Source organism: Temnothorax americanus, unplaced genomic scaffold, assembly GCF_048541705.1.
Source record: "Temnothorax americanus isolate GAGA-0224 unplaced genomic scaffold, ASM4854170v1 Scaffold12, whole genome shotgun sequence".
Taxonomy (NCBI): domain Eukaryota; kingdom Metazoa; phylum Arthropoda; class Insecta; order Hymenoptera; family Formicidae; genus Temnothorax; species Temnothorax americanus.
The window spans coordinates 2,291,410-2,309,937 of record NW_027509253.1 but is presented as its reverse complement, the minus strand read 5'-3'; the positions used below and the strand labels follow the sequence as shown (position 1 = coordinate 2,309,937).

The window sequence follows — 18,528 nt, the reverse complement described above, 5'->3', positions numbered from 1 at the left end:
GGTGTCCGAGAGTGCTCGGTTCCTTCACGAACACTTTTACGTCCTTCAAATACGAATTTTTCATGCTCAAACTTTCTGCGAAGCATTCGCCGTTACGGCTTTCTTAGATTTTTCACAAACGTTACTTCAGAAGACAGAAGAGAAGAAGAGAGAGAGAAAGAATTGTTAAATCTCTTCCTTTCGCCTTTAATAATACATAACTTATTCTGTATCTTTTTAAATGCCTACTTTTTATCGATAATTTTGTATAGTATATGAATTATATATAACATCATCCTGCTATTCTATATAATGTGTTGATTTCTGTAATAATGTAGCTTGAACTATATTGCAGCGCTTGCTTCTCAGATTTCAGCTTCAGATGAATTCCGACGATTCCCGCAAAACGACTCGATAAGCTTCTTTCTCTTTAAATCTGTCGAAAAGTAATCATCAACATTATTGCCGTTCTTATCAACGGCATGACGATGAAGAAATACGGTAGAGTTAATAAACATGACATAAGCCGTCACAATAATAGGAAGTAATGATGTTTAATGATCGCGTTATCATATTATGTAAAAGAATTTCTGATAAGCTTTTATCGAAGACACGTGGACTCCTATATTCGTGTATTTAGCAAATGTAGCCGGTAATCGTCAAATTAGCGGAATTATTACTGGTCGATGATGATATTAAGTGCAATTTTTCTGTGTTTTTTTTTTTTTATTCCTGTAAATGGATCGACAGCGTCAAAATCGCGACGAACCCAGGAATTCCAGCTGCAGCTGTTCGCCGAACGGCTATACGAATCGACGAGTGGCATTATGTTATAATGTGAAATGAGCGTGTTATACAGGGAGTTATTATATGATACACATATGATGATCAATATCAATGAAGTGCGATAATACGCGCGCTGCGTGTAATTATTTATAAGCGCTCTCAATATTCTACGTCGTAAATATTAGATACTATGTATATATACCGGCAGTAATACCGAGCGCTTGAATAAACGTATTAATTGTTGCTGATAGCGCGGCCGTATATAGTCTGCATCGCCGCCATAACGATACCGAGAGCGCGGCGGCGTTTATATAATTGAAACTCTCGCGTATATAGCTGGTATATATCGATCGCGGCCTCCGAGGGTCACTGAACGAAACGAAACGAGGGAACGAAGCGGCCACGGCGCCGAGCGTCGAGCGTCGAGCGTCGAGCGGCGTCCTTCCACGCCGATAAATAATTACGAGCACAGGAATTTTAGCGTAAAAAAAAAAAACCTCGACGAGCCCCGTGCGTCAACATCAGTTGAACGTCGTTGTGTAAAGATGAATTAATCAGTCAGTGCTTTCGAGCACGTTAAGCTCAAAATGCGAGACTTCATATTTCTATAGCAAAGATAGCTCTCTGCATAACTCTCTTTTTGCTTTCTGTTTTTCTCTTTTAATTATATTAGTCTTATGAGAGTGTTTATTCTCACGCGATAAACGCGTTAAGTTTCATTTTGATTAACTCGATTTTACTGCGCCTATATATATAATGGTACTATAATTTTGAGGAAAAGAGGGAGACGAATCGTTAATCCAATGTTAATTAAATGAGATTATTGGACGGGTGGTAAGCTCTTTGAGCGAAGAATTAATTGATTTGGAAAGCGAATATTCGAAGGAACACATCCAATATTAATTAATATTCCTCATGTACATACATGTATATATTATTTATTTTCACGTTTTGTTTACTGCTGATAAAACGTGTCTCTCGAAACATTGATCAAGGTTTCGTCTACTCTATGTACCGCTTCGATATTGAATTTTATTTGCTCGAACGTAAAATTATTAATTACGATTTAATATATTTCTTGAAAGTTTATCTTCGTCCATAAATCTTTGACAATACAATATTATTAATAAATTCCTTAAAATATTGATTTTTATTTTATATATGTAAGATTTTTTTCTTTTAATGAGAAACTACTACGAGCAGTTGCTGTATTGCTGATGTTATTTATTATATAGATCTACATTTTTCCGTATACGAAGATATTCTTTGATTAATGTAATTTTAATTGAGAGAAATCTTTGCACGCCGCACGGTTCGTTCGGTATACGCTATACAGCAGAACCAGAAGCTCAGGCTTGAATTTTTCAGAGTACTCCATTGGAGCCCCATTGAGAGAACGCAGCGGCAGCATGAAACCCGGTTTCCCTTCGTAGGGCCGCCGCCCTTCAAGGCTCACGGCCGACCGGCTCTTTGTCGACCCTTTGACGTCCCTGCAGGATGTACGAAGCACTAAAGCGAAACGCAGGGGCGACGTATTGGATGGGGAAAATATACAACGTGTCCCTACGATCTTTCAAAGAACACTAAAGCGAAATCGCATCCAATTACGTTTGGACTTAGGAAACTGGCAGTATACCAGGAAGAACTGGTACGAGACTATGATTAAAAGAAAATATGCAAAATTGAATACATATACACAAATCGATGTAAAAACATATTTTTGTAGAAAATATAATGAATACGGGGAGGTGAGATTAATTTTTTTGCGTTGAAGTAGAATTTCTAGAATTTTTATAAAAATAGAAATTAAAAAGGTTGAAGTATTGTAAATGCTAAGAAAGGAAATTGTTCAGAAAAAAATCATGTCTTTATCTATGGAAAATAAAAATTACATTTCTTTTTATTTAAAAGTTTCATCTATTTCTCATCTTTCATCATAAAGAACGATATATTTCTCCTAAACTTTTAAACTCTTTCAATATTCACGCATGCAGTGTCGAGACCTTCAAAAGGTTTCCTTCTTTTTGTGACATTTTTTCAGGTGTTTTTTTGCAACCATTGAATGCATGGAAAGAGCTATCAATCTCTTTTGGCCTTCCTGCCAGGGTACGACTTCAAAGATATCGGTCTCCGTAAGCGAAGAAGTTCTTCGAAGATCGAAAAATCTCCAGGTCTCTGCATAAAATTGCCGAGTTAGAAATCCCGACGCACACCAGAAAGCGTCCGTTACTGCGCCGCAGGGCAGCTGCTCGTAGCAGGACGATTTTCAAAGGGCGACTTCTAATGAGCTCCCGCTACCCCGACAGAGGGTCCGGGAATACTGCTGGGAGATTATGTTCCCGTGCTTCATCCCTTTCTCCGTCCCCAGTCCCCGGCTCTCTCTCTCTCTCTCTCTCTCTCTCTCTCTCTCTCTCTCTCTTCATTTCGTTTCCACCTCTGGAGGTTTTCCGAGCTGCCGAGATAAGAGAGAGCTTCCTCTCGACACCGGAGCGGCAAGATTTTTGCCTCGCGCAGTGACAGAAAAACCTCTGGTATCTCTGGTATTGCAAAGAATACTAGTTATTTATATAAAAGTATCTCTTTTTACACTATATAAATGGAGCTTACCCGGCGTTATTGCATTATGTTCTTTAGGTAATCGCATCTGGATACGTTCGAATAACAGCCCTGCAATTGGGTCATCATTCCGCAAGCTGACGAAATCCGCGTTTTCTCGATTACGGCGATGGGAATACGGTTTGTCTCTTGACCTGTTCCCTTTTGTTTCTCGGATCCTACGTCTTTCAGAGTGGCGCGTGGGAAACGTAGCCCTGGTTTAACGCTACAATATGAATGATTGTTCACTCTCCAACGGAGGCGGCTCTATAGAACCGAGAAGTGTGCGCATCTCTTTTCCTCGAGTAAGTAATTTAAATGCGCACCGGCAGATACGTATCGGTCTATATACGATCTACCGATCGATCCTCACTTGATTCTATCCAATCGGTGATATAAAATCCTATCGCCTTTTCCAGGGACACGACGGACGAGTCCGCGGAAGCACGCGCACACCCGGCACAACGTCGTATGGTAAATGCCATGATAAACACCCAGCGTCGCGCGGGTCACGTGCAAACGTCGTCGTCGAACGTTACGTCACCGCGTCTTCACCGATACGGTCGTCCCATCCACACAATCGCACTTGCGTGACCTTGTGTTTTGTATATATCATCCCTCCCTGCCTATCCTTCTCTCTCTCTCTGTCTCTCTTTCCCTTTGTCGTTCCTCCCTTTCCGCATCCCGCGAGAATATCCCTCACCTCGTCGCCCCCCTTGCTCTCCCACGCCGCACCGGCATCACGTGTGGCATGGGCAGGAGAAAGGGAGCACGAAGAGGAGGCGGAGGAGGAGGAGGTGGCGAGGGGGGACAGAAGGGTGGTTTAAACGGGTGAACACGTCGCAGCTAAGGTCGCGGCGGACGTTACTAGGTCACTGGAGTGACCGCGATGCATTGCACCCGCTCCCGCTCCTCCCTCCAACCCCCCTTTCGCGTCGTCCCCCTATCTTCCTCCTCTGCCCTGGTTCTCTTTGTGCCCTTTCTTCAATGCTCTGCTTTCCTTTGGAGGGCGGAGGGAATGAATATGGAATTCGGATTCCCTCCCTTTCTCGCGATCTTTCGCGCATAATAGAGCGAAATGTTTGCGTTACGATTTAGTCGTGATTTAGTCGAAAGTCCTCTTGCGATCCTTGGGATGTATGTCGAGAGATTTTGTGAGTTGAGAGTTCAGCACCGAACTCCGTCATGAGACTAATAATGCAGTCGGATACATGTAAATTTAAGATTCAAACTAAACTTGCGAATTATGCGAGGTGCTTATATCGCTCGCTATTTTCTCGAATTTCACTGTCTTTGAATCTCTCCATGTTTAAAAAATTCTTCTCTTTCAGGTCCTCCAATTAGTCGAGTGCGTGCTCGCGGATCTCTTTTGCAACTTGAAATTTTCAGTCGTCGCAGATTAAATTCGCAAAAAAGAAAAATGAAAATTTGGCAGATCGCCGAGAAACTTGAATGATATTGCGAAATCGGAGCGAGTTTTTTCCTCGAGCGGGAGTACCGTAGCCTGGCGCGTTGAAACCCAAGTTCGAGTTCCCGCTTCGCTCGTTTACGCTTTACCAAACCGGTTTCGACGATTTCAGGAGCCGACGAAAAACCGGACCTTGGTGGAACGCGCGCATGTAAATCGCATAGCTTCAAAGTATACAATCAAAATTGACGATGGACGATGGAAGCAACCGCGTAAAATATAAAAATCTAGAAAAATATAGGACAATCTAGAGAAAATATTGTGCCTAACTTTACGAATTAATGATTAAGATGCATCTCACAAAAATTATTTAAGTCTTGATATGAATATACGCGAGGATCTACAAAGAAATTCATAAATTTCTGCTTCCATACTAAGTTCGATAGATAAATGTCTCACGGGTTTAATACTATACAACAAATCTACTATTATAAATTAAACATTCTTAAACATTCCTCCTCGCCAATTCACTGCGCGGATAAACAATAATTACTTCAATTACGAAGGAAATATATTCTTCTTATGAATTCGTAAAGGCAAGGTGTATACGTGAACACGCATAATTAACTTGAATTATCGTGTCAACATAAATCGACAAACTGCAAGGTGTCATCAACCTTCCTCCCTCCCGCATTCTATTCCACGAAGGTCAACGCTCAATAGCTTTACAATGCTCATTTGACCTGTTCCATCCGGATCGTGTGCCATTCACCTTGATTCATTCCTATTGTCTCCTCCCCATTGCCTTGTAACATATTTTCGTGTTTTATACCTGGTCAATTTTTCGGCTATTTTCCTTAGGTACATAATATATCTGCGGGAAACAAAGCAGATTTAAAAAGCCGAAGTTTCTTAAAAATAACAATAGTTGAATAGGGTCAGGAAACTTAATGACTCTTCCGTATTCGAAAGACATTTAAGTCAATTTAAGTCCTTTTAAACAGAGAGTACAGGCTCGGACTATACGAGAAACTTTGAATTTTTCACAGGCACTTCTATACAATATATATGTTTTCCTCTATAGACTCAAGAACGTGCTATTTGAAAAGCTACGAGCAAAAGGTTGTTCATTGTTAAAAATTTTGCCAATTGTCACAAGTATAAATTCTACTTTCCCTGCATGTTAGAATACGGTTTAATTTCAGAAAGCGTATCGTGAAAAATTGTTTTTTAAATTTTAACGACCTCTTCATATATCTTCTTTTGTTCCTATATATATAAAATTGTTCCTCTTCAAAATAACTTTTGCGGCACATGAGAGTAAAAATAATGAATTTTCTCTACAGGTTTTTCGTGCATGCGATCAAAGTTGAAAATATTTATTAATAATTAATGATCGATATCTTTCTCTCCTCTCTCTTTTACAGAAAAGATTGAAAATCTGAGGCAAGATAGGGACGTAAAGAGACGTGCAGAGACGTGTGCTTCTGTCGGCCGAAAACGGACGTGGTTTTGCGGTCGCGACTGCGGTTTCACTTCGCTCCCATGCCAAGATGAACGCCGACGTCAACGACGAGAAGTCAGAGGAGCGACGTCGAGAGAAAGTCGGGAAGATGCGAGAGGCGAAACGTGTTTTACTTTCATTTCTCGCACGTAGCCGCTGTGTCACGCTCGTTCGAAGCTGCAGAATGACGCGAATCATCGTTTTGAAAATACGCGATAATCGCAGGGTCTCCTCAACCCAGCGATTACCCACGTGCGTTTGTCACTTTCCGCACGCGCGACCGTATTTTTCTAATGTTCACGAAAACACTGAGAAATTTTATTTTATTCCATTGAAACGCGATGAGTCACGCGCGTAAAAATTCTGTAAATTTGAAACTATAGAAAAATGCAATCGACAAAGATGATTGCGAATTAAATGAAACGTAAATCGAAGGTTGATAAAATCTTCAGAATCTCAGTAACGTTATTCTAAAATTGTATATGTTTAGAATACGAATAGTTATAATTCCACTTTCCCTAGCACAAACGCTTATTGCTATCACTAAGCTCGCTCTCTTGGAAAGAATTAATTTCCATAATCATCCATAAAACGAATTAATAAACAGGCTAAATTTGCAAAATAAGTGACTTAAAAAGTGGAACGTGGGAAAGGTAAGAAAAAGGATGTTGATTGACGTAAAAGTTAAAGACTTCGAGAATTAAAATGCTAAAAATTTAGGGGCTTCAAACGTTCATTAAAGTATTTGTAACAATAAGATTTAGAGTTTCAAGATCAGAGAAAGTTTCAATAATAGTAATCAATGTTCTTTAAATGAACTCTCGGGTAGATACGTACTAAGGTACTTAAATAATTAGAGTGTTCTTAAAACTATGCGCGCGTAGAAGTGTGTATGTGTATGTGTGTGTTTGTCGCAGGCCGGACGCTATTTTACTGAGCTTGATGGACTGAAAGCATTACTTTTTATTTCTTTCTAAATTTTTTTTTTACTTACAAGGTATTTGGTTTGCTCCATGCATCACTCTGACATGCAGTTTTCTCATTAGGTATATAAATTATGGTAATGATTCGGTATTATATAATAATTATAATTATAATAATTATTATTTATCATTATTATTAATATTAATATTATCATTGTGTCCAGTATTTCCTCTGCCTTTTTTTTGCTACTCACGGAGTGCTTTGCTCTCTTCCTCCCCCTCTCCTCATTCGCATACATTTCACCCAATCTCTCTTCCTTCCTTCCTCTCCCTTTCTTTCTCTTTTCAACAATAATAATCGTCGCTTCCGAAGGAATGATTCGCCGAGAACTCCGCCGTCTGTAATATTGATTCGCGTCGCGCGAAACTGATGATACGTGATCGACTAACTGGAAAGTAACGCACGCGTCCTGAAAAATAATCCATGATCCTGCGATTTGCAGGTCCCTTTCAAGGATCCAAGGATACGGAAATTTAATAATCAAGCGTCCTGACGCGCTCGAGAAAACTGAAAGCTGCCGCCTTCTCTAAATATCTAGAGGAGGAACTGAAGTCTTTCAAGAGAGAGGAAACTCACGAAGTCTCGTGCCGATGCTGAATATTTACGCGCGAATGAAGTTCTCTCGTTGCCTCGGATTGTATGCGGTTTCGGAGTAGATCGGTAAATAAAAAAAATCTAATTCTTATTGCATATGCGTTCGCACACGAAGTCACGATTTTACGCGTTCTACCCGTAAAATTCATACCATAAAATTTCGGCCGTTTTACGCGTAAACATGCAACATCGCTTGCGAGATTATTCGTCGAAACTGAACTGTCGGATTATTGACTTCGGGGGTGAGGGGATGTATAAAAAAAATATATATATACGCGCGGCGAATGTCTAGTGACGATTGTGAAAACTTTTAACGAAAAGTTGCGGCGGTCGATGATAAAACGTCACGAGGGAGTCTCGTTATTTACGACATGTGACGTCGCGAAGGGTGGATTAAAAAGTGGACACCGAGAGATGTGTATCAAAAAAGTTTTGCATCATCTTCTTGTTTGTAGAACGGCAGTTTCAGTTGTGTTTGCGTTGAAGAGCGACAAAACGAGGAGCCGTGGAAGAAGAGGCGTTCGAGTATTCCGAGAATCCGGCAATTCGGGGATCCAACAATATAAATTAAACAAAAAAAATATATATATAATCATCGGCAAATTCACTTCGAGATTCTGTGAACGCATATAAATTGCCAATTAAAAAATGTAAGACTTCAAAAGTGAAAGCCTCATAGAGTCTAGTGACCTCAAATTCTAAAAATCCAAAGTTCTTAACGTGATTCGAAGAAACAAAAATTCTAAATATTGCAAGTCTAAGATGGGAGTGACGTGTTGATTGAAGAAATTAATAAAAAAAAAAAAAAAGAAAGAAAAAGGCAACTAGAAATCCATCAAGAGTGCCAGGGATACAAAGGCTTATCACTATGTTCGTGAGAGGTCCTTTATTTCTAACAACACTGAGTATATACTTTCACGTTTCCTCGTCCGCTCCAACATACTTTATACAGGAGATCCATAATCAAAAGGTGGTGCAAAACTCTTGTCGACATTGCGTGAACGCGCGAGATTGTCCGAACAACAACAACGGTGAGGATCTAGCTGTATCATCTGACGTCTGACATCGACGAGGATGCCGGATTCGTCGGTCACTCAGTAAAAATCGTTACTAGAACGGGAGGAGCGTAAAGAAACGAGATATAACGAGACCGTGGGCGAGTTGCGGGAATGATACGGAGGGGGAGAGAAACAGAGTGCGAGAGAATTCGAGGATCTCAGAATTCGTCCGAATGTCTGGGATCCCGCGCGAATCTCTCTCTTCGTTTCCTCGCTCTTCTCCTTTCCCCATCCGTAAGAGTCGAGGATGAAGCGAGCGGCTGTGCTCCGTCCAAGCAATCGCGCAATAGAGTAATTCATCCATCCATCCGCGTCCGTCCGTCCGTCCGTGCATCCATCTCTATACTACCTATCCGTCCGTCCGTCGGTCCATCATCCGTTCGATGATTCAGAATCGACGACGCGGTGCCGCGATGATCGACAGACTTCTGGCGGGCACGAAAGTGCTGACGTTGTTGCTCGTCGCGTCACCGAGCCGATCGGGTCACTTCTTGCTCTTCTTGGTGGGCGGCTCCTGCGCGTCCTGCGAATCCTCCTCGGTGTCCTCGCTATCGGTAGGTCGTGGCGTCGCGTTGTTGCTGCTGTCGTTGGTAATGAGGGAATCGTTTGTGTCCTCGCTGGCGCCCACGACGGGATGATCGCCGGCGGTGATCGGCGTCGCCGGCTTGTCCATCGAGTCCTCGGTGAAGGACGTCGTCGTGCTGTTCTCGTCGATCGCCGCCGGATCGAGCGCTGCCGGCGTGTCCTTGCCATTCGCCACCGTCTCTTGATTGCTATCGTCCGACGGCTCCGTCGCCTCGCCGTTGCTCGCGGCGTGCGAGTTGCCGTTCTCCGTCGAGCCCGGGATGCCGTCGAGCAGCTCCGGCTTCAGCTCGGACGCCACGTAGTGCGTCCACAGCGCTAGCTCGACTCTATGTGGGCTCCATGTCTTGCCGTTTGACGCTGGAACAAAGAAAACATTTTTATGGCATTTCGGAAGTGTCCCAAATGTCATTCATCTCTCGTAAGAAATTCTGATCACGCGGAAATATAAAAAATCCCAAGTATTAAAAAACCCAATTCAACAATAAAGCAACCCAATGATACAAAGACGTCCTTAAATTCAAGAGGATACAACAATACGTAATATTTTACTTGAAAGCGCGGAAATATAAGATTATAGACGAACTAGAGACCAAGGATCCCGACGATGGGAAACCTCGGGCACGAAGAAATAATATGAGAATCTCATTTCCAAGGACTTGATACGCGTAAAACGCCGCGAGTCCGGGACTGCACGCGCGCGGTCGTTAATGACTCATAGTCGCTTACTCTGTTTGTTCAGCCTCTCGACGGTGTTCTGAATGTGCTGGACGAAGTTTAAGTATTCCTTAGTGGTGTAATCGATACCCTCGATCTCCGGTATCGCCATCAGGCACTCGTCCGCCATGAAGGGCGCGTTCTCCGGCGACGCCGCGGCGAGCAGGGCCGACGCCATCGTGGTACCGACGCCCTTCAGATTCGACAGCGCCGTGATCGCCTGTTCGAGATTCGGGAGCTTCTTGAACGCCTTCTTCGTTTCTGCCATCACGGCGCGCGGCGTGTTCACCTTCACCAGGTAGGACAGCTGCGGGTAGAACTTACCGCGCTGCAAACAAAATGGCGGTCAGTCCCGTGGTGAGAACTTGGATCCTGGATCAAGTTCTCGCAAAGATCCTTTTCGTTTATATCAACACGTCGAATTTGATCGAGGTGCTGTTACACGACTAGATTCGGACTCCGCCAAATCCAAGATCCGCGCGTTTTACGTTGCGCGACCGCGACGACTCGAAGTGCAACGACATAAATTACGTATGTCAGATGCAAATCTCCCCGAGAATTATTGATGTACACATAACATCGTTTTTTTATTCACGGTTAATTGAGATCTCTATTAGTGTAATCTTTTATCCGTGAGAATCAGCTTCGCGCGGTCTATAAATTAATAAGCTACAACATCTTTTTTTTTCTTAATCGCATGTACCGATTATAAAGAAGATAGCGATCGTTTCGCATCATTGTTGACGCGACTTCTCGCACCGCTCTCGTACACCATTAAAACAGTTAATAAAATTCGGTAATTAATTAAATACTCGGGATAAAACGACGGACGGACTCGGCGGAGCACGATACTTTTGGGCGGGCAGTGTCCAAACGAGGAAAAATATCTGCTTACTATCTGCTTCCATTTCATCGTCTGGCACAGCTCCTCGTGATTGAGATGCGCGTCCTTGCCGCGTGATTTGATCTTCTTCGGAAGCTCATTCTGATACCTGCGAATCAGAAACAACAAAAACCGCGCGATCAAGATTGATCCATCGTTCAAGTCGGAGGAGAGCGTATGCGCGTACAGATACATGCACATCCACACATATACACGCGGAGTCACACATCTACGTGCGTACGCATGAGCGAACGAACAGGCGTGACGTAATCGCGCCACCACCACCACCGCCGCGCCGCCGCCGCCAACGCTGCGGAATACAGGAATTCGTTAAAGGCTCGATTAAAAATACAAACGCTGCCGCAAGAAGCTCGACACGCCCCTCGTCAACGATTGGAGGATACCCATCTTTATCGCGCACGTGGATCACACGTGGATCCGCGCCGTGACGTTACGTCTTCCTTTCGATGCCCATTACACCCCCGGGAACTATTGGAGAAACAACGGAAGCTGGCGTTGTAGAATTGAAGTTACGTTATAAAATTATGAAAAGAAATTAAACCGAAAGTCTAAAGCTGTTAGAATCGGACGGATTAAACAATTTGAGGATTCCAATAACCCGTAAGAATTAATACGAAGATGACGCTCGTCTTGATGATCTTTTCCTTGTACAAATTATTAGGATAGGTCGAATCGTTTTAACGGCAAATTCCGAAAAAAAATAATAATAATAAATCGAATTTCCACGTATTATAGCTGCAAATAAGCGGGATTTGTTATAACTCGATGCACTTATTTTCAGGGAAATTCGAATTTGTGCGGAGAAATTATTAAACCCGTAATTCGGATTGTTTTATATCTCAAAGTCCGCGTTTGGAGTTAATTATAATTTACAAATTGTTGGGATTTTTTATAATTCTTGTTGTAGAAATACGTATAAAAAAATAATTAGTGCGGTTATGCACAACGCAAGGTAGACCCTTGGCATTAATTAATAAAATCATTTGACTATGTAAAATACTATATATTAATCGCTTAATCGCATTAAACGAATAGTAAATTCGAAGTTAAATCCGTATCTCCGAAATTTGGAAGTTTACTCTTTTCAGAGGGAAGAATCCAGTTTCGAGGGCGAATATCGTCCCACGCGTCGCGCTTTTGACGTGCATTGTTAGAATTGTCGTTTATATTTTTTTCTTTCCGACGTTCTAGCGACTTCCCGTTTTCTTTGCTTTCAGATAAATTTCCGCGCCCGCGGTTTTTCTTTATTTTCAATAGTTTCCGAGCCAAAAACAGCGGCGCGTTTCACAAAGTCGAAACGCGCGCTGCACCTCGTAATACCGCATATCCTCACACGGCTTGGCACCGTGGAAAAGCAGCCTTGACACAAACTGGCCTCAATGGGAATGAAAACAACGGTACTCCACTTCTCCCGACCCCTCCATCGCCCTCGCCGTCCGCTTCTGCAACACGGAAGAAACTGGCGCGTAAAGTCTGTCCTCCCTTTTCCCCCCTAGCCCCCCCCCACCCCCGTCGCCCCATTCTCTTACTCGTTCGTTCTGTCACTGTCCCCGCGTGTACTTCTTTTCCTTCACAGTCTCATCGCAATACGTCGCGATCGATAAAACGAGATCTCGTTCGATTCCATCGCGCGCGCGCGCCTGCGGAAACAAACAATACCTTATCATCACGATCACGCGAGATTAAAAAGAAGAAAATTGACGTATGCATATAATAGCTTGCTTTCTTTTAGAGGACACTTTGTTTCTTTACGCGTTCCCTTTACGTAGATTCATTGTTTCTAGTAAAGTGTATATTAATATGTGCATAGAACTTTTATAAAGAAATTATCCTTTAAAATGGTGATTAAATCCGTGATCAACACGTTTATCTTTGTTATTTCTGAGAGATTGCCTTCACGATTAAATTTTTGGTTTCGGAGAAATATCGTTTATTCACCTCGCGCGTAGATAATTTATTCCATTTATTTATGATAATAAAATAATATTCTTTGTCCAATATTAATAGAAACACTCGATGGGGTTTATCGATTAAAAAAAAAAAAATAAGTTATATAAATTAAGAATGCAAGAATTGCAAGAAGTTATTAGAAGTTAATTATTGGAAGTTGTTTGGCATTTTAAAGTTTTTATTTTTTATGATCCTTAGATTCTTAAATTTTCAGATTTCTAAATAAAAATATGACATTTCAGATATAATCTTATCAAAATTCACGATCTACACAGTCTTAAGTTTCTGAATTTTATTCTAATGTTTAAATAAGAGCGTCTAGTATAACTTTCAATTTTTCCAGGTATTACATCGGTTGTTCGAGCTCTTAATAAATTTCTGAATGTCGGGTCTAAACGTTTCGGCCGAATCTCTGGAATTTTAGATCCAGAGGTCCACAGTCTCATAAATGTCCCGTGGATCTAAAAATATTATATTATTTTCAGAAATAATAAAAACTTTCTACATCTATTTTTTCGTTCTTTTACGAGTTTTGCGATTTATTAATTTGGTTAAAGCTTCATAAAAATTAAAGGCGTAAAATTCACACAGATCTGCAAATTTTAGATCATCGGAATTCTATTTTTGAAGTAAGTTAATATAATATCATCTTACTTAAATAAACTATCTAATAAATAATACAGGCTATTATTATTATTATTATTATTATTACATATAATTAACCTCAATCTTCAGATTTAATAATTTTCAGTTGTTTAAATTATTCCGTTGGACAACAGATTTCTTTAAAAATAGATATTAATAGGTGACGAGTTATCGTATAAAGATCCTCTGCGGCTCTTTCGACAGACTCGCCCTTTCAAATTTTCCGCAAGTGTCACGAATGAAATTACTATCACGTGTAAGATCAACTATTTCGCCGAGAAATCAATAATCATATCAAAAGAAGATACTATCTATTACACATTTCGACTCGATCACGATATTTTACGTTACGTGTCATATTCAGCCAACAATAATTGACGCGTACAATGCAACTTGTAGTTCGTACAAATAATTAATTGCGTATATGTAAAATATTTCTTTAATCGATATACACAACAGATACATAAATGTGCAAGAGTGCCATATACTTCTACAGGTATACATATATACGCGCGCGCGCGCGCGCGCGATTCATTATCCTCCTTGCTGAAAAAAAATCTTTAGCTAATCGGATCAGGAAGCACAAAAAAGGGACAAGATATTCTCCAACAATCAATCACATTCCGCGTCGGCCTCAAAACGATCCGCGTATGACAAACGTGTCGCAACGAAGAGAGAAAAATCCTAGGATTCGCATTTTTTTTCTTTTTTTTTTTTTTTGCGTCCACTCGTTTAAAGTGTCATTCCATCGCGGGACGGCTGACCACGTGACGGCGAGAAGCTGTCCGCGAGAAGTCCGCGGGGTAAATCCCGCGGCGAGAGGGTGACACATACGGGCGCGCACACGCGCGGCGTTGCCGCTCTCTCGCTTCGCTCGTGCTCGCTCGCTCGCGGGGAACAGCGCGAAGCGGGTTCATTGTCCCGCGTGCGCCCCGTGGTGGAGCGCCGTTTCCTCCCTCGGGCCGCCGCTGATGTCGGCCCCATCCAGCGACGGCAGTTGCGCGTTTTCTCTCTTTCTCCAACCGTCTCCAACGCGCTACCACTCCTCCCTATCTCGCTCGTCCGTTCGCTCCGCTCTTTTTCTTTCTCGCACACGCACACAGAAGCGCACGCACATCGGGATCGGGGGAGATGACAGCGTCGCTGTGCGTCGCCGTCGCGGCCGAGTACGTTTTCAGATGTACTTACCAGTTGTCCAGCTTGATCAGCTCCTCGGGCTTTTTCGACTTGTGATCGGCCTTGAGGCGCAGCGCCTGCGGATAGAGTTTGAGAACGTGGTCGAACTGCGTCGCGGTGCCCTCCGCGAAGAAAGTCGCTGTGTCTTTCACGGAAGCCATTGCGATAACGCGGGCTTCGATCGACGGCCGTCGGGGCGCAGCACCAGCGCCGCCTACCGCCGCTGCTCCGTAAACCGCGTCCGCCGCCGTTCCCGTCGCCGTCGCTGCCGCTGCCGCTGCCGCTGTCGCTGCCACCGCCGCCGCCACGGGCGGCGTTGCCGCGTCTCCGCCGCTCTCCGCCGAGAAATCCTTCACCCTCGCGAATTCCCTCACCAGTGCGGCGCGAGTAAGCGCGTCGCGTGGGAAATCGATGACGGTGGTGGGAGAGCGCGTACCGTGAGTGACGTTACGGGGCTCTCTCTCTCTCTCTCTCTCTTTCTCTCGACTCTGGAGCGAGCGGAAAGATTCGTTTAAAGGGAAACTTGTGAAACGCGAAATTCGACGAAAAATAGGAACAAACGGAAAACGAAAACGCGCGATTCAACGAAAAATAGGAACAAACAAAAAGCGAACACTGTACGGTATATTTTTACCACGGTGTCAGGACTGCTCCCTTTTTTTCTCTCTCGCTCTATCTCTCCGTCCCACGCGCGTCCGGACAGAGTAATTTATTTAAAACGCCCGACAAGGGTGCTCGGACGTGTGAAACGAGCCTTTCCCAGAGCACTGGCGCGGGACTCCCGACTCGTCCGAGAGAAAATCACACTGCCGTAAGAACTCGCCGTCGGACCTCGCTCGACAGTCGACGGTCGACACTGGCCCGGGTGGGGAGCCGACGCGACGTTGCCAATAGGCGGCAGCACCGCTCGGGTTGCGCCTCTATCCCCTCCCTCGCTCGACTGCGCCTCACCCCCTCCCAACGCCACTAGAGTGGATCGCCGTCCCCGTTCGTCTCGCGCGCCCGAGTCGAGTCCCGTGTCCCCTCTCGCTGCGCGCTCGCCGCAAGGGAATACGTCTGTCGCGCTCTCTCCGCCGAGTCGCTATCCGCTTCTCTCGCTCCGCCCGACGGCTCCCACGTCGCCCCCTCGCTCCGTCTCGTTCCCGCGAAGCAAGTATCTCTCCCACTCGATCGCTCGGCTTCTTCCGTCTCCCTTCCACGTCCGCCCGTGGTTACCCTTTCCTCGCTGCCGCGGTGTCCTTGTCTATCTCGCCTCCGATTGCGCCTATATATCTCTTATGCGTCTGCCTCTCTTTTTTTTCTCTCCTCCTCCTCCTCCTCCTCCTCTCTCGCCTCTCGCTCCCTCGACCCTTTCGCGCCGCCGTCCGTCTCGCTCGCGCGCACGGGGCCGCGAAATTCGGTCCAACACACGCGGCGACGTGCCTTCGACACCTTGCGCAGTCAGCGGTGTGCGTGTCGGTGAGGCTCCTTTCTCCGCGAACGGCGCGGCGCGGCCTGGCCTGGCCTCTCTTTCTCCCTTTTCGCTCCTCGCGGGAAACGCACTCGCTCCTTCCTGCCTCGACAATAAGCGCGATCTCAACGTGACTCTCCGAATCGTTTCCTCGCGCGCGCGTGTCTTTCTCTCTCTCTTTCTCTCTCTCTCTCTCTCGTCGCGGGATTCAAATCGTGATTCCGTGCCCACTGGTAACGGTAACTCGCGCACGCACGCAGAGAACAGCGACGTTGTTGGCAATCGCGCGTTTCTCCGCGCGGCGTCGTACAATTAAATACCCGTCCGCCTCCGTTATATTACAAGCCCTCGGCTCGCTCGCTCGATTTTCTACCAACGTCGCCCGACAGGCGTGTTTCCACGTAAGCGACTGAGGTTACGTCGCGCGACGACCGCCTCATCGACGACGGAGCCAACGAAAGCGGCGATTGGTCGAGCGCGGTCTCTCTCTCCCCCCCCTCTCTCCTCTCCTTCCTCGCTCTCTCTTTCCCTTTCCGTCGCTCTCGGCTCGCTCGCTCGTTCGCCGCCGCTCGACGCTCGATATCACTTTTTCTTATTCGGGAATATCGCATCGAGATCGTCAGCTTCATCCGCGATCAAGCTAGATCAAGCTCGCCCCATCGACGGCCTCGGAAAGTCGCGAATGCGTGCGCGCGCGCGCGCGTCAGCGGAACGGAGCGCGCCCCTGCTCCGCAGTCCGCACCGTGCTCCGTGTCTCGGGGAAACGGGAACGCGCGGAGAGGAAGAGCACGTAGCCGGCCAATCGTTCGCTCCGCTTGCGCGAGCGTGTGCGTGTGTGTGATCGTAGTACGCCGACCGGCCGGCCGAGGGCAGCTCCGTCGCTCGCCGCCGCCGCTGATTGGCACCCCGCCAAACCCTCTCCGACCCCGATGACCGCTCCTGACGAACGAGCGAGAGAGCGTTCCTCCCCTCGGGCCTCGTCGCGTTCGTGGCGTTCGTGCGCGTCCGGGCACCGCATCCGCACCGTCAGCTGCGCATTGCGCCCCCCTCCACGGCGCTCGTGCTGGAGGATCAGCGGAAAGACGCGGCGGTGTTCAGGGATGGATAAAACAACTTCGAGTTGCTCGTTGTTGTTCGGGGATGTGAAAGCGGGCTAAAATTTCCACGACGAGATATTCCCCCCCTATTACCGATAATATAGAATTTACAAAATTAACGCGCGACATAATACGACGTAATTAGCTGCGTTATCGCATGCCCGCGATAAGCTCCGGAGTTACTCGCATTGTTATTGCGTAAGGTCGTAAACGAGCACGTGCTTGGGGGCAGTATAGCGTGGGAGGGAAGACGCTCCGAGTTTATTTTTAAAAGTTTTTACATATATACGCGTCGTAACGCGTTAAAATTTTCGGATACGAATGCGTGGGAATAAATTCGCGCGCTGTAGGTTTTCTCTTCGTTATACTATTATTCTCCTTTTATCCTTTTCTCACGCGCGCGCACACACAGCTAGTAAACTGGCGAACCAAACGATCAAAGATTCGAAAAAATTCGATAGAATTGTTACAGCGATAGATGTTCGAGCTGAAGTTACGTTATACGGCTGCCTCTCAGGGACGCATGCATACGTCTCGCGAACGGATGTCCCGCGACGAAACGCGCTCGACTGTTTCTGGCAGCCCGCTTCAGACCGATTTCTCGGAGGGTGAATCTTACGCAGCTGCGTTCTCGGGTTCTCGGGTGATATGCCGGCGCGTGTGCGCGCGCGCGCATTTGCCAAATTTTATCCGCGCGTTACGACAAGAGGTAGTGTGTGGCGCGCGGCTGACGGATCGTGTTCTTTTGGAACATCCGGTAGAACGTGCGTCGGACGGCAATTTATCAAAACCAAAGCGCGCACCGAGTGTCGCTTAAACTCCAAAATCGGGTGGCAGCGCGATACGAGAGGAGAAGAAGCAGAAGCGCGCCGGCAACTTTGAAAATAATTTTCGTTCCTCCCGTGGAGGAGTCGCGAAAGGTCAAAGATACAGCGCGTAATCTCGAAAGGTCAAAGATACAGCAAATGCAATTTTTAATAGAGATGGCGGAATTTGAATGGAAAATACGTTCAAACGTCAAATTAGAAAATTCCTACACGATATCAAATAATCTTGAAAAATTAGAAAAGAAAAAGATCACGTCGCGTGCGTATAACGC

The 18,528-nt window shown here is 45.2% G+C and overlaps 1 protein-coding gene and 1 long non-coding RNA gene across 4 annotated transcripts; one reads left to right on the top strand and one right to left on the bottom strand.

Moving 5' to 3' along the window:
- The first annotated feature begins 3,538 nt into the window (after positions 1–3,538).
- LOC143893330 (uncharacterized) lies at positions 3,539–7,125 on the top strand. Its single transcript, XR_013255769.1, has 3 exons — positions 3,539–3,665; positions 3,780–3,834; positions 6,196–7,125. It is a non-coding gene; the product is annotated as an uncharacterized LOC143893330 (long non-coding RNA).
- Positions 7,126–7,217: 92 nt separating this feature from the next.
- On the bottom strand, positions 7,218–16,774 carry Amun (protein amun). 3 transcript variants are annotated; one of them, XM_077398580.1, is made up of 5 exons: positions 15,517–16,774; positions 14,895–15,370; positions 11,103–11,199; positions 10,220–10,535; positions 7,218–9,850 (listed from the first exon to the last, which is right to left on the bottom strand). In XM_077398580.1, the coding sequence occupies exons 2-5, from the start codon at positions 15,041–15,043 to the stop codon at positions 9,393–9,395; spliced, it is 1,020 nt and encodes a 339-aa protein (XP_077254706.1). In that variant the 5' UTR covers positions 15,044–15,370; positions 15,517–16,774; the 3' UTR covers positions 7,218–9,392. The 3 variants fall into 3 exon arrangements, with proteins under 3 accessions (XP_077254706.1, XP_077254705.1, XP_077254707.1); XM_077398579.1 differs by having other exon boundaries at positions 14,895–16,774; XM_077398581.1 differs by lacking the exons at positions 14,895–15,370; positions 15,517–16,774 and adding an exon at positions 12,432–12,527.
- Between the last annotated feature and the right edge of the window lie 1,754 nt (positions 16,775–18,528).